The 20186-nt window shown below is 41.5% G+C and overlaps 3 protein-coding genes across 3 annotated transcripts in view; all 3 read left to right on the top strand.

Moving 5' to 3' along the window:
• sirt1 (sirtuin 1) overlaps nt 1-4121 on the top strand; it is an 8110-nt gene extending 3989 nt beyond the window's left edge. The window contains exons 7-9 of the mRNA XM_020601907.1: nt 1402-1585; nt 1680-2192; nt 2416-4121. Coding sequence (XP_020457563.1) covers nt 1402-1585; nt 1680-2192; nt 2416-2708 — 990 coding nt within the window. The 3' untranslated portion in view covers nt 2709-4121. The remainder of the gene's footprint in view (nt 1-1401; nt 1586-1679; nt 2193-2415) is intronic.
• Nucleotides 4122-4548: 427 nt separating this feature from the next.
• Nucleotides 4549-8126, top strand: cacul1 (CDK2 associated cullin domain 1). The gene is made up of 8 exons (XM_020601101.1): nt 4549-5124; nt 5337-5463; nt 5615-5717; nt 5798-5893; nt 6051-6153; nt 6401-6490; nt 6691-6829; nt 6936-8126. The coding sequence occupies exons 1-8, from the start codon at nt 4803-4805 to the stop codon at nt 6973-6975; spliced, it is 1020 nt and encodes a 339-aa protein (XP_020456757.1). The 5' UTR covers nt 4549-4802; the 3' UTR covers nt 6976-8126.
• A 3619-nt stretch (nt 8127-11745) lies between these two features.
• mypn (myopalladin) overlaps nt 11746-20186 on the top strand; it is a 15232-nt gene continuing 6791 nt past the window's right edge. The window contains exons 1-9 of the mRNA XM_020601338.1: nt 11746-12827; nt 16378-16553; nt 16652-16703; nt 16813-17257; nt 17346-17414; nt 17524-17665; nt 18197-18220; nt 18639-18755; nt 18851-19616. Coding sequence (XP_020456994.1) covers nt 11746-12827; nt 16378-16553; nt 16652-16703; nt 16813-17257; nt 17346-17414; nt 17524-17665; nt 18197-18220; nt 18639-18755; nt 18851-19616 — 2873 coding nt within the window. The remainder of the gene's footprint in view (nt 12828-16377; nt 16554-16651; nt 16704-16812; nt 17258-17345; nt 17415-17523; nt 17666-18196; nt 18221-18638; nt 18756-18850; nt 19617-20186) is intronic.

Genomic DNA, 20186 nt, shown 5'->3' on the forward strand with positions numbered 1-20186 from the left:
GGGGTGCAGACCTAGTGTGGACAGTTTGTTGGGGACAACTGTGTTGAAGGCAGAGTTGTAGTCAGTGAAGAGTATCCTGATGTAGGAGTCTCCATTTTCCAGGTGAGAAAGGGAATAGTGGAGTGCAGCCGCAATGGCGTCTGAGGTGGCCCTGTTGGACCGGTAGGCATACTGCAGGCGGTCCAGGGTGTTTGGTATACTGGTCTGAATGCGGGCCAGCCCCACTATCTCAAAACACTTCATAATGATTAGGGTGAGTGCCACTGGCCTGTAGTCTTTCAGGCAGGTGACCGGGCTCTTCTTAGCAAGGGGGACAATGGTTGTGGTCTTAAAGCAGGTGTGAACGATGCTCTGGTTGAGGGAGAGGTTGAAGATGGTGGTGAGAACATCAGCCAGCTCGCTGTCACATGCCCTGAGAACCATCCCAGGGATGTTGGCCGGCTGCTGCTTTGCGGGGGTCAATCTTCCTCAGGACTTTGTGTACCTGGTCTGGCGAAACAGTTAGTGAAGGGGGGGTTGAGCGGTCCAGGTATGTGTGTGCTTTCTCTCTGTGCTGTAGCTGGAGGTCTCAAAGCAGGTGTAGAAGGTGTCGAGGTCATCCGGCAGGCTGCCTGTGGAGCTGATGATGCTGGTGGTGGTCCTGTAGTCTGATGTGCTGCAGGCCTTGCCACATCCGTCCGGAGTCAGCAGTAGAATATAATAGAACACTTTTAAAAACACTCTTTAACTAGCAACTTCCAGTCAGTCAAGCTGATCTCCATGTGTATTTACTGTGTAAAAGATCTTGTGTAAGACATAGACTTGATGTTAGCATTGGTTCCAAAACTGAAGCAGTATAGAGCTGTTCCAGGAGAGACATGTGGACTTGTCATATGCAAGTGTAGCAAATAACAATTATTAATTGCTTCTTTGCATTACCATACTCTTTGTAAAGGAGCCATTATTAATGTTATGAGCTCCACATGAAATTTCCTGCTTTAAAAAGTAGACTGTGCACAGCCTGCTGGCAAAAAATGGAATTGCAGGTATAGTAGAGACAATTGTATTCTCTGTATTAACTGAGAATTAAAGGTATTTTACATAAAAATGCTGTTGCAGTGTGCTTATTATTTTGGTATTTTCTTTTTTTTAAGTCACCAGAATGCAGGAAACAATGTCTCTGGAGCTCAGATTTTTCTGGGGGAGGATCCCCAGACACCCTGCTTTGGTTTTGACATCCTCCCTATTTTCTAGGTTTCAAGGTTGGCAAGTATGGGTACAGCTGCCTACTTTGAGAACGCTGGCTAGTGTTGTCTGCATTGTAGACATGCAGTCCCTGTCAAAATACAGATGAAATGTGGTGTGGTCTTTCTTTAACACAAAGTTTTGTTATAATGCTAATGAACTGAAATCCTCTTGCAGGTTGTCCCTCATTGTCCACACTGTCCAGATGCTCCCCTGGCGATCATGAAACCTGACATTGTCTTCTTTGGAGAGAATCTTCCAGAAATGTTCCACAGAGCCATGAAGCAGGATAAGGATGAGGTGGACCTCTTGATTGTCATTGGCTCTTCGCTTAAAGTCCGACCAGTTGCCCTCATCCCAAGTATGTTTTGTTTAGATTAATGTATTTCTGTTGTCCGTGCAATGCATGCAATAATCCAGCATGCTACGTTTTCTCTTCTCTTCATCCCATGCAGACTCCATTCCTCATGAAGTGCCTCAGGTCCTGATCAATAGGGAGCAGCTGCCTCACCTCAATTTTGATGTGGAGCTCCTTGGGGACTGTGATGTAATTGTCAACGAACTTTGTCATCGATTGGGTGGAGACTTTGAGCAGCTCTGCTACAACACTGTAAGACTCACTGAAATCACAGAGAAGCCCCCTCGGTTACCAGAACAGCCACCAAGTGCGGCCTTGTCTGCTCAGGAGGAGCTGAAGCAGCACAATACAGACTCCGTAACTGAGCCTTCAGAGGAGACAGGAAGTCAGAATATCACAGAGACTGCTGGTAATAATGTTACACCTCCAGAGCCTTGTCCAAACACTCAGCACCACAGTGGAGAGATGGTTGAGCCATCAGAGCTCCCCACAGAAGACGCACCAAAAGAGGAGGCTGCCAACATAAAGAGCCAAACTTCCAACCTTGAATTTCGTAGACGATTTTGGATGAGTCGAATCAACAGAAGTCCAATCAGCAAACGCCTTGAGAGTAAGTTTCAGACCACTGTAGAAAGAACAGCATTGTTCACATTAAGTAAATTTTTTTTAAATGAGTCAGTTGTGTTCACAAACAGCTGCTAACCCATTCATCATTCAACAATATCTAATGCAAATCCATGCTAATACATATAATATGAATACCTAAGACATAAAATAGATTTTCTCCAAATATTCATTTCAGCATTGTAAAATGTTTGTATTGTTTCCCACAGTGGGCCAGTACCTGTTCCAAGCACCAAATCAGTATATCTTCCTTGGGGCCGAGGTTTACTCTGACTCTGAGGATGAGACGTCGAGCTCCTGTGGCAGTGATAGTGAGGAGTCTGAATGCAGTGCAGAGGGGGTAGAAGAAGGAGACAGCGAGCAAGAGGAAGCTGATGCACCAGCAGTGGATGAAGAGATGTGCCTCAGAGACACAGTACGACACACTTTATCCAATGAGGCCACATCAAGTGAGCTGACAGACAGTACATCTGAAAACACTCGGAGCACCACACATCTATAAATGTAAAGTACCCAGTCAACAAAGCACTAATTGTCTTTATATAAATGTTTCATATATTGACTCATCTATTATTTTTCATAAAGCTGAGTTTGCGTGACAACTTTGTGTGAATATGCAGAAAGTTGGTTCTTTTTCCTTTGGGTTTTTTTTCCCCCGTTCCCATTTTGGTCACATGCATTATGTCTAAAACCTCATACTGTATGCTACTTACTAAATAGAATGCAGTAGTTTTAAAAAAAGTTTGTTTTTTTAGAAATTCTTTCCATGTGGTCATCTAATTTTGCATTCATATTTTTAGAAATTAGGCTGATGTTCTCATTTACTTTGGCACACCACAAATGCAACACTAGATTAAGCTTTAATTTCTGAATTGCAGTCCATCCAAGCAAAGACTTGAAATGTGAATTTCATTCCACAGTGTGATGTCAGCTGTGGTCTAATGACGTGTTTTAGAGTTGGTTCACGTTACCATTGAGAAACATGTAAATATGTAAGCCTACTGCCTACTAAATAGTGAGTACTATGAGTTTTAGATACAGAAATCTTAAGACGGTATACTCAAACCCATTGTTTAACTTGTATTATAAGAAGTTCAGCTGTGACCTTTCATTGGGGTCAATGCTGGGGGAAACAGAACAGTACTCTTTAATTTTAGACCAAAGAACACGTCATCTACATGCTCCTACGTTGTCATAAACTTTGTATGTTTAACCTGTCATTTAAATACAACTATTAACAAGGTGTTCTTTCTGACAACATGGCAGCTACTTTTTATGGTCAGGCCTTTTATTTTTATACTCTGATGTGAGAGACACTCATCCAAGAGTAGATAATACTTTTTATCTGTACAACATTGTACTAAGTTTAAGCCTTAGGAATATATTCAGTGATTCATGTTGAAAAATGGAACTTTGTCCTTCTTATAATACTGGTTTGTTGCTTCTGTCAATTTTCATAAAGTTAAAACAGTTCCATCATACAGAGGAATCTGCTGCCTGTACAGACACTGTTGGTAGATAGACATATTTGAGCCAATGTGTTGGATAAATGTCTATGCCAACATAATTTACATACCATTTACACGGTAATGTTTTGTTTAATGTTTAAGGAAATAAGACATTTTTACATCATTATAGCTGTTATGTCTCACGAGGCTTTCAGTAAACAAATGGAAAAACATTGGCCACTCATTTCTGTTCTTTCATGCAGCTGCTGACTGGTGTTCACATCAGTGTGCATGGTCCGCCACCTAGCGCCTGCAAGGTCCTTATTCCACTTAATGTGTAACTACAGTGAAAGGATTTCTGCGAGCGGGTCTCACTGTGTGGATGCACCATGTTATCCTAATATTTATTATTCTGGCTTCTTCCATTCGTTTTTCGGCACCTAATTTCTTCACTTTCACCTAGAAAAGCCATTCAGGTATTAAAATGTTCAGCTCTTCAAGGACATTCCTACTTGTATTTATTGCATCTCATCCTTCAGATTATTCAGCTAAGAACTTCATCTATTTCTTCTCATCCTTCAGATGTTTCAGCAATTGATTTCAGGCATTTTCAGGGTGATCCTTCAGCATATCAACATCCGCAGGCATTTTTGACAGGAAATGCATTTCTCTAGTTGGACATTGTTATAATTCTGAGGAAAGTGTTATAATAGTGCCACTTGAAAGGATTTACTGTAGTGGGATTTCGTGATGGGATTCAAATTTGGGGAATACCGCCGCTATGCGCATGCGTATTTTGATAACACGAAATTCCCAAATATTAGGCGTAATCTCAAGATAGCCAATCTTTGAACAGTCTGCTCATAGATGTTTAATCCTTAGACAATGCACAAGGTCCCGCTGAGTAAGGTTTAGATAATCAAGGCCCGGTAAACGTCTTTATTTAGTCAACGCGTTTGGAACTACATTTCCCTGTTATATCATCATGTCCGGTGATACGACATGTCGTAAAAATGTAGTGTACAACGCCAAAACCGAGATGGGCATCACGGAAGACGATTGACAGTTTCTACGTTTATATCCTGGATTGTTATCTGAAATGTACATCTAGTGGTACCAGGCTTCGGCACGTAGGACTGTCTGTGAAAATGGAGGCCATGGAAGATGACAGTTTGGACATAAAAGACGATCATAACCACAACTATTGTGCGTGTAGCAGCAGCAGTAAAGTCCGCACGTATCTAAACAGTCATCCGTCTGATGTAACCACGGTCCCGCAGCCCATCTCTCAACCGGTGCCGGGAGGAGAACCGGGGGCTCGACAAGGAAAGCTGCGGTCCAGCAGCACTGGAGGGTCAAGGTTCAGGGCCTCGGATTCTAGCAGCGAGAGCAGCGAAGTCAGTGAGACTGACTGCACGGCTCCGCCAACCACCGAGGGAAAATTCACCCTCGATTCTGCTTCCAAGTTCCGTAAGTTTGAATGAAAGTAGGTACGGTGACAGCAGGGTCTGACCCATGGATTTATAACAGACCCATGCGTCTGTCAGCTGTAGTCACTCGGCAGCTCGGCCTGCTGAGTGACTACCTGCTGTTGTGTGATGCTCCCTGTAGTGGTCTGTTCATCTTAATGGTTTTGACCAGAGTCAGACCACCACCTGACCAGCTGTCATCTTTTCACTCAGTCCTGAATGCAATGGCAGAAGAAGACTACAGAAAAAACCATTGGCCAAATCTGGAGAAGGCCATTGACCGTCTGCTAATTCAGAATCCCACAGACCACATCTCTGTTTCTTATGCACAGATATACAGGTAAGACATGATGGGTAATGGGATGCTGAGTAAAGCTACACCTGAACTGTGAGTAGTTTGTGATTTAATTGGTGGCCCCCGTTGTGCATCACTGATTACTGTAGTCCATCTGCTATCTCAGCAAGCCTCTGCTTTTGCTTTGTTTCCCTAGTTATGTCTACAAATGTGTTTGTCAGCAGCACTCTGAGCTGCTCTACAATGATTTGACATCAAAAATAACAAATCATCTGCAACAAGTTTCCACCCATCTACAAGTAAGTAAATTCATATATAAGGAAATTATTACATACTACACACAAGGAACTATAAAAACGCTTTATCATTGTCTTCCCAGGCGAGCCCACCTGAGAACTTCATTGAGAACTTCAACATTGCATTGACACAATACACAACTTCTCTTCAATGTGTAGTTCCTGTGTTTATGTACCTGGTAGGCATCTATTTCATAGGTCTCTAGGGTAAATAACGGTTGTAAAGACAACACAGAACTTTTCTGGTAGTCCTTGCAACCAAGTAAAGCCTTGTGCTGGGTGTTACTTGTGTTCAGCATCATGCAGTTTTTAATGTTTTTTTTTGTATGTTTTCAGAACAAGTTCTACATTGAGTCAAAGCTGAACAGAGACCTACGAGAGGATCTGATGAAGCTCTTTGCTGATCACATTGCAGAAAAACATGTGAAAACACTGATGCGTGAGTGTATTTCTTCGTTTGAAGAATGGCTGTCATGACATTTTAAAATTGTTCCTTTGTTTGTTATTGTGAACCTGTAACAAAACTTGGTACCTAATCCAGGACAGATGTTTGTTGCAAACCAGTGTCCTGTATTCTCTTATCCTGGATTCACAAGATTTTTGATTCAGCTGATGGAACTGCACCTTCAGAAGACTTGATTCCTTTATAATACAGATTACTTATTACCTAATTTTCTCTTGTTTAGCTCTTCTCATCAAAGCCCATTCCATGCCCTTTCAAGTACAGCCATCTACAATGGCCAGTGTGGTTAAAGGCCTCTACAGCCTCCGACCAGGTAAGTGATGTCTCTGTTCTTCACCTCATCTGCTACCAGAAATCTTTTGTATGTATTATCTGTTTTAATGCTGCAAGCTAATGTGATCATTTTGCCTCCACTATGGCAAAATAGACAGGCATGTTAGTTTATTTCTCCACTAGAATCAGCAGCTCTACATGTGCACTTCTGTTTCACAGATGTTTGGTTTTCTGTTGCAGAGTGGGCCCAGCTAGCCCCGACTCTCTTCTCTGGCTTTATTCCCCAAATCAACCCCCCTGCTGTGGAGTCTTTGCTGTCCGACTACGCCGCCCATGACCAGAAGCTCCAGATGGAGCTCTCTATGAACGGATTTCCACGGTAAGTTTTCTGACACTTCAGTTTCAGCCAGTGACTATTCACAGTTGCAATAAAATGTCATTCAGCTTCAAGCATGCACTACTAATGGACTATCCTTGTTTTCCAGTGGTGACCAGTCTCGCAAACGGGCCAGTGACGACTCCTGATGGCAGAGTTGGCGTGAGCAAATTTGTTGCAGAACTGTTACTGTGCCTCCGACACAAGTTGGCTCACTGCACTAGGTACAATGTTAAGAGTGTCGGCTCCATCGCTCTCGACTCGAGGTCACGAAACACTGTGAACAACAAACAAAACATGATGTTGACTTGTTGAGCAGAAGCTTAATCTCACTGCACTAAAATAAAAGAAAAAGGAAAAAGCACACAGACTTCCATTATGGTGCTTTCCTCTGTGATTATGATGGACCCAGCTTCAGATCATGTGGGATGCTACTGCGTGTTCTCCTCATTTGAAGAGTGCCTTCACGTAGGCGGTTTGATCGGATACCCTGACGAGGGAGACACTGATTTCATTCCTAACCTTTAAACAACGAAGTGTCTTGTATGGTTTTGATAGACTGGGCTTATCAAGACTTTCTATTGCTGCTAATAATACTGTCCAATATTAACAATTGCTACTACAAATCCCCACTGTGTGAATAACCTAGTGGCTACAGTCAACACAGATGAAATGAAAACCAAGTCACTGACCTCAACTATTTGATTTGATTTGATTTATTCATTCAAGCATGTAATTTCACATATGAGAACTATGATTCTCTTCTTCATGTTGCCTTTACTGTGTTGGTAGACGTGCAGTTATGCCAAAGAGTTTTAGCAGTACTTATTTTTTCCCTAACTTTAAATATTACTTTGTTTAAGCCTGGTGTGCAGGACATTATACCGAGTGCCAGAAAGCTTATGGCAAACACAGGCTAGTGAGGATTTCCTAATTTTGCTTCTGTTTGTTTGACAGCATATCTAAAACCTCACTTAGCGGTATATATTGAACTTGTTGCTCCAGTGATTTAATAAAACAAATTATATACAAATAATGTTTTAGCCCAAGTATGGCAGACTTGCATTAAATGCTCCTAACATGTATATCAAACTTTGTTTTTTTTTTTTGTTTGTTTGTTTGTTTGTTTTTGCGTAGGAATCAGTGTAAATTAGCTTTTTTGGTGATGCTTTCTTGTTAAATCAACTTGAATTGAAGCATTTGATACCAGATCTTACACTGTTTTAAGTGTAAATTGATGCTCAGGCTTGCTTTTTGTTTCTATCTGTTGGTCTTGGAAATGCTTCTCATCATCTTTCTAATAAATGGTTCATTAATCATGGAACACAGGTGATTTTGTTTGGCACTAAATTGAGGCCTTGATACAACCCCAAATCAGAAGAAGCTGGGATAGTATGTAAAATCTAAATGAAAACTGAAAATAGTGGTGTAAATCATGTGTCCTGTATTATATTGAAAACAATACAGCAGCACAGTATTTGATATGATACCATTCATTTATTTATTTATTTATTCTGTATTTAAAATGTGTCATTTTGCTCTTGCAAACAAGTCTTAAGGTGCACAGCAGTCCTGGGTCTTTGTTGACATAATTTGCATTTCAAAATGTGACACACATTCTCTATTGGGAACAGGTCAGGACTGCAAAATGTCCAGTCCAGCTCTCGCACCCTTTTCCTCCACAGCCAGGCCTTGGTGATGTGCAGTATGAGGTTTTGCATTGTCTTGTTGAAATATGTATGGGTGTCCCCGGAAAAGATGTCATCTTGAAGGCAGCATATGTTGCTCTAAAATCTCTCTATGTTTCAGCAGTAATGGTGCCATCACAGAAGTGTAAGTGACCTTTGCCGAGGGCACTGACACGAACCCCAGACCATGACAGGCCCTGGCTTTTGGACTTGTTGCTGGTAACAGTCTGGATGGTCCTTTTTGTCTTTGCTCTGGAGCAAACAGTGTCCATTCCTTCCAAAAAAGACCTGAAATACTGATTGGTCTGACCACGGTACACGTTTCCACTGTGTGATGGTCCGTCCCAGATGCCTCCGAGCCCAGAGCATTCGACTGCACCTATGGACACTGTTGACATAGGGCTTCCTTTTGGCACAGTACAGTTTTAAGCAGCATTTATGGATGTAACTACATATTGTAGTGCCTGATACAGGTGTGCCAAAGTAATCCTGAGCCCATGTGGTTATATCGCTTATAGAAGAGTGATGAGTCTTGATGCAGTACCGTCTGAGGGATCGGGGAACACAGTCATCCAGCTTAAGCTTGTGCCTTTGTCCTTCACACACTGAAATCCCTCCAGATTCCTTGAATGTTTTAATTATGTTCTGCACCATAGAGCGTGACATCTCCAGTTTTCTTCCTATCTTTCTCTGAGGAGCATTGTTTTTAAACATTTCAGTAATTTTCTCACACATACAGTATGTTGGCAAAGTGGTGGTCCTCGTCCCATCCTTGCTCCTAAAGGGCTCGGCATTTCCTGGATGCCATTGTTGTACCAAATCATGATTGCAGCCACCTGTTGACATCACCTGGTTCACATGGAACCGTCTTTTCATTGTTTTACCTCATTACTGGCCCTGAAATGAAACAGTCCCAATATTTTTTGGAATATGTTGCAGGGATCAGAATTGAAGTGTTTGTTTGAACAAAGAATAAAATTGATGAGGCTTCACACCAAATAATATGCTGCTGTATAGTTTTCAGTGTAATACAGGACACAGACAATTTACAAATCACTCTTTTCAGTTTTAATTTTGATTTTACATAGTCCCAACTTTTTCTGATTTGGGGTTGTACTGTATATGTTCTCATCAGTAAGCAGGCATTATTATAAGCAAAAGAAAATCAGTCATTGCAAATGCCTATTATTTTCATTACTTTCTGATATAATTTTCTCTTTAACATGCTGAAAAAATGTGTTAAAACAACTGACTAAAATGCTGTTGCGGGGAGGGGGGCGTGACACATGGTCAGGCACATGGGCCAGGCGTCCCCAAAATAACCTGCGACTACTGCACTGACAAATGTTGCTACTTATTCTGGTGACAGGTTACCCTAGCTACTCGGCTCCATATGTTCCTGTAGACTCCAAGGTTAGCTCTGTGAGAGAAAACCAGGAAAGCTGGGCAGCTGTCTGTTTCCAAGATTTCCCAAGTGGCAGCATCCGGAAGGCTGAAATCTCCCTCTTTGAGCACAGGTGCACTCTGAGGATTACCAGTCCTACACAGGGGGGCAGCTGAGTTTACACAGGAGGTAAAACACACCAGCCCCTAATTTAATTGTTGCTCACAGTGTCCTGTTGACTGTCTTTTGGCATCAACACTGAGCTTCAGACAAGCTTGAGTCTATTCCTGTTTGAATGTTATGCTCCTGTTTAGTTGAATTACCTTAAGCTGCCTGGGTGTGTGGTGCTGTGTTTAACCAGGGGGGTTCATTGTTGTGTAGGCAGTGACACTCAGCAGTACCCTGCTTACGATAATTATAGTTCTGTTTGTGTAATTGGATTAATGACTATCATGACTGATCAAAATCTTGATAACAAGGGTGCAGAGGGGGGACTGTATTTTTTTTTTCTTTATTCATGTAAACTGAGCCGTCGCTATTATTAGATATGACTTGGTGTGCTTGGAGGCTGTTTGCACAGGATTAATGTACACAACAGCTGCAGCTTCGGGTTTGTTGGAAGGGCACTGCCGTCTCTTAATTGCATTGATTTGAGTGTCAGTAGCACATGTGCCCCCTATCTCACGTCTATTCAATAACTTACTCATGTCGAGTGTTAAAAAGTTGTTCAAAGACTAAACGTCATATAAGTGTTTGTCTTAACTGGACAGGGGCAAAAAAGCTTGGCAGCAGATCTGGTGCATGAATCTGACACCCTGTTGACTCTAGAGGAAGGATGAAATTAGGCTAAAATAAATAGCAATTCATACCAGCATATGTTTTCATCAAGTCTTTATTTTGCAGATGTATCTGGTAAATATGTGAAAGGATTCCAACTAGGGCTTTGCTTTTCATTGACCGATTTCTGATCATAGATCATTCCTCTTTTAAAGTCTTGTAGATATAGCAGTGAAATGATCATATGCATTTTATTTTGCTTACTAGGGCTATAGCTACTGAGCTATCAATAAGTTTGTTGATTAAGAAACAACTTGTCTCCCTCACAGTTCCTGAAGTCTTGCATATTTGCGTGATGGTCTGAAAAACAGTCCACAGTTAGAAATAAAATGTACACATTTGAGAAGGTAGCAACTTTCCATGTAAAATGACACTGATAATGACAAAATTATTTCATATATATTTATTTCATTTTCTGTTAATAAAAACAAATCAATGACTCCTTTCAGCTCTGATGCTTATCGTATATTTTTAGACTGATGTCTTATCTCTCAGACAGCTACTGACAGTATGAAAGTCAACTTGCAGAGAGCTTAAAATCTAATCAGGTTATCAAACACAGTGAACATTTGGTTAACTTTTTTGCCATACATATCAGCTGTTTGATCTCAGTATTTAGGTCTTCTGATAAAGTGTTGATCGTCTGCATGCTGGTATTTTTTTCACATCAGAAAGTCTTAATGACAAATGTGCCCAGTCAAAAATGTTGACTGTAAAAGAACCAAGAAATCACTTGAATTCTTATTAATTGTGACAATCCTCAGACCCTCATCTATTTAAATTCACACAGACCTGTTGGGGGTCTGAAACAGCACAGTTAAAATGAGTACAAGTGATAGACAATAAGCAGGGCGTACTGGATCTCTCACAGTTATATGTGAATGAAATTAGAAATATACTGACCTCCTTAGGAGGTAGGAAATCATTCTACAACCCTATAGTACTGTATGCACTGGAAGATGGAAAGCGACCTTGAATGTAACTCAGTGCCTTGTGATTATTTCCACAGCATGCAAGAGAACAACACTGACCAGCCACCACCACTGTCTCAGTTCTTAAAAGAGAGCTACCTGGCAGAGACCAAAGCCCAGCAGCGCCACAGCAAGATGAGTCGCTCAGATGCTTCTTCCACACATCTCCAGATCTATGGGCCACTCAAAAACAAGGCTGAGGACTTTGTGGGCCACAGTGACCCCCAGTTCCCAGATCTCTCAGCCTTCCTGAGCCAAGAGGAGCTGGATAAGAGTGTGAACCTGGCCTGCCAGGCCATCAGACATGAGTCCCATGAGGAGAGGGGTGAGGCCAAGACCCCTGTAACTCTATTAACCCCCTCTAATGTGTCCTCGGTCTTAGTCTCTTCCTCTACACCCTCTCCTGTTCCCTTCACTAAACCCTCTCCTGCTCCTTTTGAGGCCCCCTTCACTGTGCCCTTCACCCAGCCAGCCCCCGAGTCCCAAGAACTGCCAGCAACACATGCAACATTCACATTAGACAGAAAGATGCACAAAGCCTCCACACGGCAGGACAACATGATCAGGAACAGCAGAGATTCCAATAAAGGAGTCAGCGACTTCAACAGGTCAGCAAGGAATACCCCTTACAGTGCGGAGACCCAGTCTAAGAAGGAGTTCCTCAACAAGGCAGCGGACTTCATTGAGGAGCTCTCCTCTCTCTTCAAGGCCAACAGCTCCAAGCGGATACGACCGAGAGCATGCAAAGCTCACAGGAGTAGGGTCCAGGACAAGAGCCATAACGATGGGGCAGTTTATCCCCTCAGTTCAGACAACAGGGAGCTGGAGAAGGAGAGACCCAGTCCTGCTGATAGCCATCAACCAGAGGTCCAGGTGGACTCTGGGATCAGGCATGAGGAGTTTCAGGACTGCAGGGATACTGAGGAGCAGCATTACGGCTCTGTATCCCAGGAGGTAGAGGAGAAGGCTGAAGGCTGTGACTTGAGAGAAACGTCATACCCAGTGGAGTCTGTGTGTGAGCCTCCATGTTTCATCCAGAAACTGAAAAGCAGGGAGGTTCCAGAGGGCAGCAAGGTCAGGTTAGACTGCATTGTGAGTGGACTCCCCGTGCCTGAAGTCCGGTAAGAAAACCCTGTCAATTTGGCGGTTGACCTGATGATATTAGTTTATTTCTTAGTTTACATTAAGACCTCCTGCTTCGATGCTCTCTCCAAATTAGTCTGCATTTATCTGAAAAAATGTAATATTTGAAAAAAGCAGAAAGGCCAGTGGGCTGTGAGGTTGTGTCTATACTGTGCTGAAGGATCTGGGTCGATCTGGATCAGCTGTTTGTTTAGAGGAATACGATATGAGAACAAGACACGATGTTGGACCAGGGGATAGTGGCATGGATGATAACTGAGTACATTAACTCCATTATTGTACTTAAGTATACATTTTAGCTATTTGTACATTACTTGAGTATTTTTTATAACAGTATTATCATTGATTTTAAGCAATACACACAGAAACACAATGTGTTTACCACACCTCAGTATTATCATCAAGTATTAACTAATAAAGGTTCTTTAATAACCAAATTTTAGAGATCTGGCAGTGTCTGATACATTTTTATCAAATTTTTTAACTTTAAAGTATCAATGTCAATGTCAATCTAAAAAATCCTGTTTCACTGAGGATATTGCATTAACACTGTTTAAAGAACAATTTGTAATCATTTGTGACCCAAAACATGAACTAAGTTGTGTCTAGGTTTTGGATAATACTCAATAATTACAAAGTACTTTGAGAAGCATGAGTTAAATCAATCCAGACCGGCGTGACATGATGACAGCCAACAGTTGATTCTGAACGTGTTTGTGTGTCAGCCCTACTGTATGTCTGGGACAGGAGATAATCACATTAGGCTTCCTGTTGCTTCTAAGAGTGATACCGGTAGCTTCTTAATAGGGTGCTATCCTAATTACTGATTATTTATGGTCAAATGGTGAAAAAATATGAAAGGAATTTACACCTCTTGTTGGGTTATTGTCTGGTATGGGAATAAGCAAAATAAAATTAGAAATCCAACATGATTACTTATACGTTTCTACTCATTTAATGTTTTTTTAATGGCAGTGTTGTCAGATATGTTTTAAGACATATACAGTCCCTCTAAGGACAACAAAAACTTGATTGTGTGAAGCTGAGGTGTCAGACTACAGTGGGTATGGGCTTGTTAGTCCTACTGAACATTGTTCAGCCACTAACATATACTTGTCCGGGGAGAATGTAGCTCTCTGCCATTTTTAGACCTGAGACTGGCACTGTGAGCTGTAGTTGCTCCTGATAATAGAAGTGGCCGAGCTCTCGACAAAGGCATGAGGCGTTTGGTAAGATGATTTCTAAAGTTATTGCTTGTGGACTTCTTATTATGGTTTGATTTGGTCTCTTAAAACAAAAGTGAGAAGATCTGGGTATTGTGCCAGTGATTTCTTCTTGAAATATGTTACGTCCTACACATTATGTTCAAGCTTGGCTCTGATTTGGCATATTCTCTTAACATACCACACTTTTCATTTAGTGTACTTTAGTGTCATGTTTGTTTGTTTGTTTGTTTGTTTGTTTGTTTGTTTGCCCATGCAACTACTGTGTATATGACTCTGACTAGAGGAGCCAAACGAGAGTTGTCAGGTTCCTATTTCCCATCAGTGTGCAGTGGTGCACACTCTGGTGTGTCAGGGTATAGCACTGTGTGTATTTTGAGTCTATGTTTAGTATTGTGTGTATGTGATTGGGTCAGCCACTCTGGGCTCCCAGGCTCCAGGGGGAATCTCCTCTCTGGTTCTGATCTCCAAAGGGAAAATAGCCCTGACAGGTGCAGTGAGCAGGGTCTTTGCCTCATAGATCAACCACCTCCTCTACTACTCATGCTTTCAATTTAGACCCTGACTCACTAGAACTGACATAGCTCAGTTCACACAAAACACTGACAGCACATTCCAGCAACATCCTAGTGTCAGGAACAGATTTGTAGTGCTTCTTTTTTTAATTGAAAACTAAACCAGGAATTTTTAAATACCAAAGCATAAATGGTCTTATACTTGTATAGCGCTTTCTACTCAAAGCGCTTTCACACTACTTGGCCATTCACCCATTCTCACTCGCTCACACATTCACACACCGGTGTTATCACCGGGAGCAACTGAGGGTTCAGTGTCTTGCTCAAGGACACTTTGACATGTTGACCGGATAAGCTGGTAATCAAACCACTAATCCTTTGGTTAGGAAACAACCCACTCTACCTCCTGAGCCACAACTGAGAAGTAGATAATTTAATAATAGTTTGTGCTGTGAGGCATTGATTTTAGTGTATTCCTGACATTTCGAACAGCTTCAGTGCTAAAAAACATCTATAAAAAGTACAATTGCCTGCTTCTTTATTTCAAAAAGTGTTCACTCTAAAAGTACTGGTTCACAGCTGAATAACAACATCATCCCAGAAAGTAACACATTACTTCATTCCTGATTGTTTATTGGCTAGATTTAATAAAGCATCCAGGTCTCATATGCTCAAAATAGATGTACTTTGAGGTAGATTCAGTTGTATATGTTGCTGGTCAGGACAGGGAGGAAGCTAAAGGTTTACTATTATAATTTTCCTTGAAAAAACAAACTGTTGCCATGCTGCATTTCCTGATCATAAAATAAATCTAGTTCTAGATGTTACTAATTAGGAGATTCCTTCCTAATCCTTTCTGGTCATTTATTGCACGTTTTAATATTATTTCATGTTCATTTATTTTATACATCATTATTAAACAATACTGAGTATTTCTTTAGGGCGCTGACCAGAATTAACCTGATTTGAGTCTCTTTCTTGCATGTCATCCACCATCTCTTCCCTCATTAAAAAAGTACATACACTTTTCATTAACTTTATCTAGATCAGTTGTTCTAGTTCTCATCTTACAGGGAAAGTGATAGAGCTTACTCCTCAAAACCTTTTCCCCTTGGCCTGCTGCTGTTGAATGGCACCAAGCCAGAAACACTATTAGGCACCTGTGGAAAGCACCTCAGTCTACTGGCATCATGGAAGGGGTTTCAGAGGGTTAACAGAACGAAAAAAAGAACGGTGTAAAGATGGGGGTTTAAATAATAAAAAGTCTTAAAATATCCCAGTGAAAATGAAATACTGCCACTAAAGTGAAAATTGAAGTTGAGTACTTTCAGAAAACAAGTAAAGTTACAAATAGGAAACAAAGAAAAAACCTCAATAAATGAGGAGAGAAAGCACAATAAAGGGGATGAGGGCTTAAGCCTTGACAGATCTTAACCTAAATTAACCCAAGTTAAACAAGGGAATGTGTTTACATCTTGTTCATCCCTTTTTATTCAAGAGCAGTGAAGCTGTGCTGGTCTAACACCTTAATAAGACACTTAATGTAGTTTTTTCCTTTGATTATTTGTACAAAATGCCAGTGTAGCATCTTTATTGTAACCATTTCATGCTACCAACTAATTCAGGTCCACTTGAACCAAATTTCATTATGATTGTCCTGAAATGGTTGGATACTCTAATTTGTTGTCTTTACAAAACTAGAGAAAGGTGCATGAAGTAGCTGCTCAGCTATTCAATGCAACAAAAGACAATAAAGGTTTTAGTAACATTGTTTATATATTCAATAACAGGTGGTTTTGTGAGGGTAAGGAGTTGGAGAACAGTCCTGATATTCAGATCATCACCAACGGTGAACTTCATTCTCTGGTCATTGCTGAGGCATTTGAGGAAGACACTGGACGTTACTCCTGTTTCGCCTCTAATTTCTATGGCACAGACTCGACATCAGCTGAGATCTATGTCGAAGGTGATTCCTATGTTCCTTTCTTTCTTACTGATAGTTTTACAGGCTGATGTAAAACAGCTAGTGATGACCTCTTTATGCTTGTTTGTTCAACCCTACAGGTGCCTCCTCTTCAGATTCTGAGGGAGAACAGCACTTTGAACATGTAGCCCAGTGAGTTTGTATAATATTGTCATAAAAAACAATGATTTGTGTGGATTGTTAGCTACTTTTTGCAGTGCTAAGTGAGGCCATTCCTTTCTTCCTTCTGTGATTTTGAAAGGCTGCAGAGAAAATCCCAAAAGTCAGTTCCACACCATCATTCGCCATCATCGAGCCAAACTCTCTTTGCAGAAGAGGAAGACTCTCAGTATTCCCACCCTGCAGCAGCTGCTGAGGAACCAGCAGAGGAGCTGTCCTTACCATCAACAGTTCAGCCACTTCCACCACTCCAGACATCCACTACAGTATTTTCCATCCCAGAGCTCACTAAAGTATCTGTGGCTTCCACCGCACAGCCCATGCAGGAGATGACATCAGTGTTACATGAGCAGGTGTTTCCCACTTTGTCACAAGGCAATACAGAAGTGTTAACGTCCGTCACTGTTGTCTCCACACCGCAGCTGGTGCAGACAGCAACAGCACCAGCTACATCACTGTCTGTGAACACTGCGGTTTCATCTGTGCTTCCTGTCCAGGCAGCTCCAACGCAGACACCCCAACCTGAGGTAGAAGAGTTGAAACACTTGTTTCCACTGTGAGTTTTGTTTAATGACTAGTTTTGTATTTTGTAATTTGAGGTTTTCTTATCTTCAGAGTGAAACCTCCAACTATCTGCAAGGGTTAAACGGGCAACCTGTCATTGCTACCCCTGTATTCACAAAGGTAAAGTCATTCTCAAAGGAATATATACAACTGCTGTTATATATTCATGGAATGTATGTTGTATCTGTATGTTTACTGATTTAATATCCAGCGTGCTTTATCCCTCCAGAACCTACAGGACCTCCTTGCATCAGAAGGCCAGCTGGTGGTGCTAGAGTGCCGTGTGAAAGGGTTGCCATCACCTCGAGTGGACTGGTACAGAGAGGGAAAAATCATAGAGGACTCTCCTGATTTCAGGATCCTGCAGAAAAGCAAGTCCTGCTGCTGTCCCACCACTGCCATACTTAAAGTGCAAATAGGCTTTATGTATTTTTGAGAGAGTTGTCTCTTCTCAGTTTATGCTGCAGTCACATATAACAGTTTATTATTTCTTAAGAACACAGGTGTGTAAACAAAAACATAGTTATACTACAATAAAAACATTCCTATTGTCTGATTTAGTATAAATTTACTCCAGGTGCAAATTAAACCCCAAAACTGAAGTGAATTTTAAAGATTTGAATTGTTTCAAAAGTCTGTTAGTGTCCCATTGCCCACTGAGAATATCCTGGGTAATAAAACAAATATAAACACATTTTTATCTTCATATTAAATCCTATCCAATGGGGTGGGGGGCTGCAATGAGCTCAAAAAGCTGAAAAATGTTGATTCTATTGTAAACAATTTTAAGGTTATGGATGTGTTTGCATGCAGGAATCTCATACTGTATATGGTATCTATTTATGAAAGAGAAAACAGTTATTGCAGTTTCATAAAGATTTTGGTACTTGTTTCTGTTACAGAGCCCAGATCTCCAGGTGAATCAGGTACTTATTTCATTACAGCTTCATTAAGTGTTGACTGCACCAAAGCAGCTGCCTGTCTGTGTATGATGCTACGCTGTGGACATGTTATTCTGCTGAAGTGTTTACAGCCTTTGTCTGAGTCTTCTGCTATTCTTCTGTACATAAGCCAGGGCTGCCTTTCCCTGACTCTGGCCCATATAAGGTAGTCTCTCATCCTGTGTCAAACCACCATGGCAGATCACTTCAAACTGCCTTAGCTGCAGATAGACTCTCAGCCCCAGTGATACAACAAAACCTCACTGCTGAGCAATTTGAAACACAAGTCATGTTTCTTTCCTTACTGTATTAAGACTCTTTGCTAGATGAGAAATGATGCAGCTACAGTGAATTTAACCAACTTGATTATGTGAGTATTACTTTTTTTTAACTTTACCTCTAGAAGAAATCTGCACTTTGGTCATTGCTGAGGTCATTTTGGAAGATTCAGGGACATTTACTTGTACAGCAAGCAACAAGTATGGAACCGTGTCCAGCTCTGCTGCACTAAGGGTCAAAGGTAACACTTCTGCTTTGCTTTACAAAACAGCTAACATATATTTTTATAAAAGTACATTGAATTGTCTATATATCCATCTCTCTGATTCTCCTCAGGCAGTTGCAGGAAAGGCAACCATGCAAGGCCTTTCAGCAGTTTAACAGTTGAGCCAAGTCAAATCCAAGAGCCTTCCCCATCAGCTCTTACTGTAAACGTTCAACCAGAGGTTACTGTGACCAACAGCATTAAGCCCCATGCCAGCACCATTCACCTAAACCCACTTGTCTCTAGCACTTTACACCTGGACCCCTTAAACACCAGCACCCTCCGTCTGGACCCTCACAGCTCCAGCATGTTGTGCCCAGACCCCCTTCACACCAGCCTGGCTAATCTGGAGCCCTCCAGCCTGACCAGCAGCAGCAGCTCCTGCCTGAACTCTTGTAGCACCAGCACCTCAAATGTAGACCCTTCTGGATCCACTAGAGCATGTCCAGAACCACAGAGTGGTGGACAGTTGTTCCCATACATAAAACCCTGCACTGCTCCATCTGCACTTGAGACTACAGTGGAACAAGAACAGTCCAGACCTTCAGTGACATCGCCTGACATGAGCCCCATAGTTAAGGGGATCCCAAACCATCAGAATGAGGGCTCCATTGTGATGCCCCTTCCCAATCCTCCTCCTAATTCTTGCCTAAAGACAGGCACCCTGACAAACCACAAAGAGTCACGCTCCAGCTCCAGAGTTGGTCTGCGTGTGCACTTCAAACTGCCTGAGGATGAGGGGCATGAACAAAGTGACACATCCAGTCAGTCTGATGAAGACATCACTCAGGCATCAGTCGACAAAAAACCACCACCAGTGCTGACTAAACCCAAACTGTGAGTAGAGCAAATATAAAACACAAGGCTGACCGAATGCTCTTCAATAATACAAAATGAGGGGGAAAGTGTTACTTTTGTACATGTTGCCCAAATCACATCCTTACTTTGCACTGCATCAGAGTAGGGGCTGTACTGAGAAGTAGGAGGTTCCTCCTCCACTGGCTCAACCAGCAGCTATAGTCAAATGCAGTTCAGAAATGAATTCATGTGGACCTCAAATGTGGACCTTCCAGCTTTCTAAAACAAAGGACGGCATTTTCTATTTGTAAGTTTACATCAGTGTATTTATGTTCATCTAATATTTCAGATAATGCTGCATGGTTTCATTAACTATTTACTGCTGTTATTGTACATGGCATAGGCTTAAAACAACAAAGATAAATATAACAATTAGTCCTGTATTGTTGAGTCTAACTAAATTTGCAGTAAACTGAAGATAAATAAAAAAGAGTATCTGGTTTTAAAATGAATGCTGGAAGTGTCTTGAGCTCAGACAGTGTTTTGTTTGTAGGCTACTTGTTGGTAGCCCATAAAAGGGCAGAGTATTCTTCATGCTGACTTTGGCTC

The sequence above is a fragment of the Monopterus albus genome, unplaced genomic scaffold (assembly GCF_001952655.1).
Source record: "Monopterus albus unplaced genomic scaffold, M_albus_1.0 scaffold3.1, whole genome shotgun sequence".
Classification (NCBI taxonomy): Eukaryota; Metazoa; Chordata; class Actinopteri; order Synbranchiformes; family Synbranchidae; genus Monopterus; species Monopterus albus.